The sequence below is a fragment of the Meleagris gallopavo genome, chromosome 29 (assembly GCF_000146605.3).
Source record: "Meleagris gallopavo isolate NT-WF06-2002-E0010 breed Aviagen turkey brand Nicholas breeding stock chromosome 29, Turkey_5.1, whole genome shotgun sequence".
Classification (NCBI taxonomy): domain Eukaryota; kingdom Metazoa; phylum Chordata; class Aves; order Galliformes; family Phasianidae; genus Meleagris; species Meleagris gallopavo.
In genome coordinates, this window is record NC_015039.2 from 644883 (window position 1) to 649789 (window position 4907).

Genomic DNA, 4907 nt, shown 5'->3' on the forward strand with positions numbered 1-4907 from the left:
GGGGCTGCTGAGCACGGAGGTGGGCAAAACTTGGGGGCGGGGGGTCAGAGGGACGTGGCGGGGCTGAGAGCTCTTACGTTGGGGGGAGGGGGTAGGTGGCGGAGCCCCCCCGTGTCACCTCCACCTGTGTGCCCCCCCGCGTGAGACGCTGCCCCTGGGGTCCTCCCGTGTCCCTGGGGTTCAGCGTGGGCTCAGCGGGCCCTGCAGGCTGTCGTCTCCCTTGTCTTGATTGCTGGCCTTCATTGTCCTCACGTCTCACTGCAGTGCTGGCAGTGGGGTGCCCCGCAGCAGCACATCTGGGGTCCCCAGGATGCTCACGGAGCCCCACAGCTGCTCCTCACCCCCTTAGCGGTGGGGGGCTGGCAGTGCCCAGCACTGCGTTTCCCCCACTCCCGTTACCCCTGGAGGGAAGGGCCCTGCAGGCACAGCACCGTTCCCTGCCCTGAGCCCTTGGCACCAGGGCCCGCCTGCTGTGCTGACCTTGCAGAACTGCTGAGTCAGATGGCAAAGGCATTTTGGATTTTATTTTTTTAAGCTCTGATCCGTGTTGAATTGTGCCTGGAAATCTGTCTGCTGCTCGAGTGCGTTCTGGCTGGCAGAACTCTGCTGCCTGTCCCCTGCTGAGATCCCCGCTGAGCCCCTGGGTGCAGACCCCATAGCAGGGGGTGCGCTGCGCCCAGCTCTGCCCTCACTGACACTTTGCACCTCCAAACCCTTTGCTGAGCTCTTCCTGCACCCCACACCTCCTGGGCTGCACCGAGCTGGGGCCAGGAGGGGGCCGCAGCGTTCTGCTCTTTGCACTTTGTTCCCTCCCGTCCCTTAACGTCCCCTCCTGGGAGGAGGCAGCACCTCCTCCCCTTGGGCCCTCAGCCAGCAGCTACTGGCTGTTATCGGTGCCCGGTGGCCCCAGGAGGGTCCCCGCTGATTACAGGGTGCAGGCAGCAAGGCGGGGGCCGCCCTCCCTGTGCAGTGCTGATAGCACAGCTGGGGTGCAGCACGGGGCTGCTCCAGACCCCCAGCCCCAAGATGGGCACGTATTGGGCTGGGGGTGTGAGTGAAGCCCCCTGAGCGTGCTCTGTGTTGCAGGAGGGCAGTACCATGGCTGAGAAGACATCGCCGGGCCCCAGTGGGGCCATCACACCCTTGCAGCAGATGTTGGCCTCCGGGACGGGTGCCATCCTCACCTCCCTCTTTGGTGAGGCCTCGGGAAGGTGTGGGGGGTGGGGAGGGGAGGACACAGCGGTACTCTGGGTTATGGCTGATGGTGGGGGGGGGGTGGCAGCTCACAGAGTGATGCTGTTGCAGTGACACCCCTGGATGTGGTGAAGATCAGACTGCAGGCCCAGAGGACGCCCTTCTCCAAAGGTACCTCTGTGGGGACTGGTGTCCCCAAGCAGTGCTGGGCTGGGGGTGGCAGCAGTGGGGCAGGTGGGTGCCATGTCCCAGTTCAGGGCTGGGTGGAAGCTCAGTGTGCTCCAGGGCACCGCTCCATCTTCCTCCCCCCGCTGCTGTGTGCTGTGTGACCACCCCACACCTCCTGGCCAACCCCCGCGGGCTCTACGTGGCCCTGTGCTGGGTGCAGGGACACGGGACACTGGTGCCACGAGGGTGGCACATCCTCGTGCCATCACTCAGCCTGTCCCTGTTGTGTTTCAGCGTGGTTGGTGCGATCGGTGCCCCAGGGCTCACAGCATGCCACATGTGAGTACGTGGGGTTAAAGATCCCCCTGGCTCCAGCTTGCTTCCCCGCTGGTGTCATCTGCAGGGACATCCTGGACCCGAGCCTTTCCCCCTGCTTGGTCCCACTGAGTGTGATGATGGTGCCTGGGTGCTGCTGGTGGGGCAGGATGCTTGCAGGCAATGGGGAATCGCCTTGCTGTCTCCCCCAGCCCTGCTGTGATGCTCGGGCACAAGGCTTCAGTGCTGTCCTGGGAGATACGATGGTCTGGAGGTGGGCAGAGGGATGTGTCCAGGCTGGGGTCGGTCTGGCAGTGACGCTGTCTCTTCTTCCACTCTCTCAGGGAAGTGTTTCCTCTACTGCAACGGGCTCATGGATCATCTGTACGTCTGTCAGAATGGCAACAGCTGCACCGCCTGGTACAAGACCCCCACCTGCTTCAACGGCACATTGGTAGGGGCTGCAGGGGCTGCCTGTCCCGGGGCGGGGACCGAGGGGTGCCCTTCACCCCATCCAACCCTTCTGTGTGCGTCCCCACAGGATGCCTTTGTGAAGATCACACGCCACGAGGGCATCAGGTCCCTGTGGAGCGGGCTCCCCCCAACGCTGTGAGTACAGATCCGGGTGGTGGGACCCCCACTCTGAGCCCCTCCCCGGGCTGCCCTCATCACCCATCTCCTCACAGGGTGATGGCTGTGCCAGCCACCGTCATCTATTTCACCACCTACGACCAGCTGCGGGACTACCTGCACGCCCGCACCGGGAGCCGGGGCCACCACATCCCACTGCTGGCGGGGGCCCTCGCTCGGCGTGAGTAGCACGGTGCCCCACACAGCCCCCCTCTGCTCCCACTGCACGGCTCTGACCTCTGCTTTTCCCCCCCCCCCCCGCAGTGGGTGCCGTGACGTTGATCAGCCCCCTGGAGCTGATCCGCACCAAGATGCAATCCCGACAGCTCAGCTACCGCGAGCTGCGCGTCTGCATCCAGTCAGCGGTGGCTCAGGATGGCTGGCTGTCCCTGTGGAGGGGATGGGGGCCCACGGTGCTGCGGGACGTCCCCTTCTCTGGTACGGCTGTGGGGTGGGCTGTGGGGACGTGGGGGTGGTGCCCCGCGCTCTCATTGCAGCACCGGCACTTCTCTCCTCCCAGCTCTCTACTGGTTCAACTACGAGCTGGTGCGGGAGTGGCTCTGCAGACAAACCCGGCTGGATGAGACCACCTTCATGGTCAGCTTCGTGTCCGGGGCCATCTCTGGGACGGTGAGTGGGGGGCTCGGGGGCTGCAGCCCCCCGGGGCAGACAAGAGAAGTGGGATGGCATGCACAGCCCTGCCTGCTTGCTGCAGGTGGCTGCCGTGCTGACGCTGCCCTTCGACGTGGTGAAGACCCAGCGGCAGATCCAGCTGGGAGACAGCGAGCTGCACCCAGGTGAGGGGGCTTCTCGCTGTGGAGTAGGTGTTGGGGGTCTCTGGGCATCCCCTAAACCCCCTCCTCTCCCCTCGCAGCTGCAGCCTCCAAGCCTTCATCCACCTGGCTGCTCCTGCAGCGTATCCGTGCTGAGTCTGGCACGCGGGGGCTGTTTGCAGGTAGGGCTTTAACACACGCTCCCCTTCTTGCCCTGCTTTGGGGTTTGTGGGCTTCGCGGCGGGGCTGACAGTGCTGTCCTTGCAGGCTTCCTGCCCCGTGTCATTAAGGTGGCACCCGCCTGTGCCATCATGATCAGCACCTACGAGTTTGGCAAAACCTTCTTCCAGAAGCTGAACCAGGAGCGGCGGCTGCGGGGGCTGTGAGCTGGGAACTGTGAGCCATGGAGCGGGGCCAGTGCCAGCCCTGCTGCTGGCCCCAGTGCCTTCCCTTGGTGTGCTGCACAGCCTGGACGTGGCTCACGGCGTGGACGCAGCCCGGGGGCCGCCTCCATCATGCCCTGCTGGGGACATCGGTGCCTGCTGTGGGGATGCAGCCCTGCGTGGCCGTGCCTGTGCTCACCCCTTGGGGTTGGACAGATGCTGCTGCTGGACTCAGGCTGGGTGCTCCCAGCTTCCTTGAGGGCAGGAGCCGGGGCTCCATGCTGGACCAAACCCTGGGGGCTGCGCCGTGTGCCTGAGCCCCGCTTTGTCCCCCATCCAGCCCTTCCTCGTCACGCACAGCCTCCCCTGTAGCCCTGCATGGCGTGGGGACTCACCACAGCTCTGCCTCCGGACCTTTCCTCCTCCTCAGGACCCAGTTGCCCTGGGTTTGGACCCTGTGTGGGGACGGACCTCCCTGCTGCTCTGAGGGGCCAGGCTTGGATCTGTGACCTGACCCTTCACCACGAGGGTCTCCCCCTGTGGGAACTGCCCTCCTTCCACCTTGGGGGGCAGTTTCTCTTATTTTCTTAAATAAAACTAAAGCTCTCTTAGGATGTGGAGTCCTCCTCCTGCTCCACAGAGGGCAGAGTGATGCTCACCTGCAGCCAGGCTCGCAGGGGCCGTGGTTGGCGGCCCCCAGCTGTGCTCTGCTATAGGGGGCTGCCAGCTGGGGGGGCCCTGCAGTCCCCCATCGCGTCTGGGGACCACTTTGCTCTTTTTCCCTCACCCCGCTGGCTGGCTGCACGCAGAGCCCAGCTCCTATCGCTGTGTTTATTGATTCCTTTTGCACCAACAAGGCAAGACGAGGTTGAATCCAAACCCAAAGGGAGAAGAGGACGGAAGGGGAGCGGGTTCCTATCAGTTGCGGGGATGGTGTTGCAGGAGAAGCAGTTGGGTCCCATGGGTGCTGAGGAGGGGGTGTTTGACCCCAAGCCCCTCCTCTGCACCCAGCAGCGCTCTCCAGGGTTCCCCGTGCCGCACAGTTCGTCACCCCCTGCCCAGCTCGGGTGGATATGGGGGCATTCACGTCCCATCCCCATCCCGACGGCTCTGCGTCCTTCATCCTCCGTCGGTCCCAGCAGGGAGGGGATGAGGTTCAGTCCTCCGCGGCGCTGCCGGACGGGGGGGCGGGGTCTCAGCTGGGGCTGCGGGTGGGGCTGGCTTCGTTGCTGTCGCTCACCAGGCACTCGTTGGACTTGAGGCTGGCCAGGGACTTGCAGCTGGGCAGCGAGGCCAGGGAGCCGCAGAGCCCCAGCATGGAGGGCGTGGGGTCCTTCCCTGCGGGGACAGAGCGCGTGGCGGGGCTGCAAACGGGGATGGGGCCGTAGCGGGGGGTGGGGACCCGATGGCTGAGTGGGAAGCAGCCCTAGCGTGGCGGGGTGAG

The 4907-nt window shown here is 65.0% G+C and overlaps 2 protein-coding genes across 4 annotated transcripts in view; both read left to right on the forward strand.

The window, feature by feature from the left end:
• The window catches only part of GPATCH8 (G-patch domain containing 8), a 43725-nt gene that overhangs the window by 29045 nt on the left and 9773 nt on the right, over positions 1-4907 (forward strand). The gene's annotated exons all lie outside the window — the stretch shown is intronic.
• On the forward strand, positions 109-4077 carry SLC25A39 (solute carrier family 25 member 39). Of its 3 annotated transcripts, XM_010724472.3 has the most exons (11): positions 114-1195; positions 1306-1365; positions 1657-1701; positions 2022-2131; positions 2219-2286; positions 2364-2488; positions 2572-2745; positions 2828-2937; positions 3023-3104; positions 3182-3262; positions 3348-4077. In XM_010724472.3, the coding sequence occupies exons 1-11, from the start codon at positions 1099-1101 to the stop codon at positions 3464-3466; spliced, it is 1071 nt and encodes a 356-aa protein (XP_010722774.1). In that variant the 5' UTR covers positions 114-1098; the 3' UTR covers positions 3467-4077. The 3 variants fall into 3 exon arrangements, with proteins under 3 accessions (XP_019478929.1, XP_010722774.1, XP_003213092.1); XM_019623384.2 differs by lacking the exon at positions 2572-2745 and having other exon boundaries at positions 109-1195; XM_003213044.4 differs by lacking the exon at positions 1657-1701.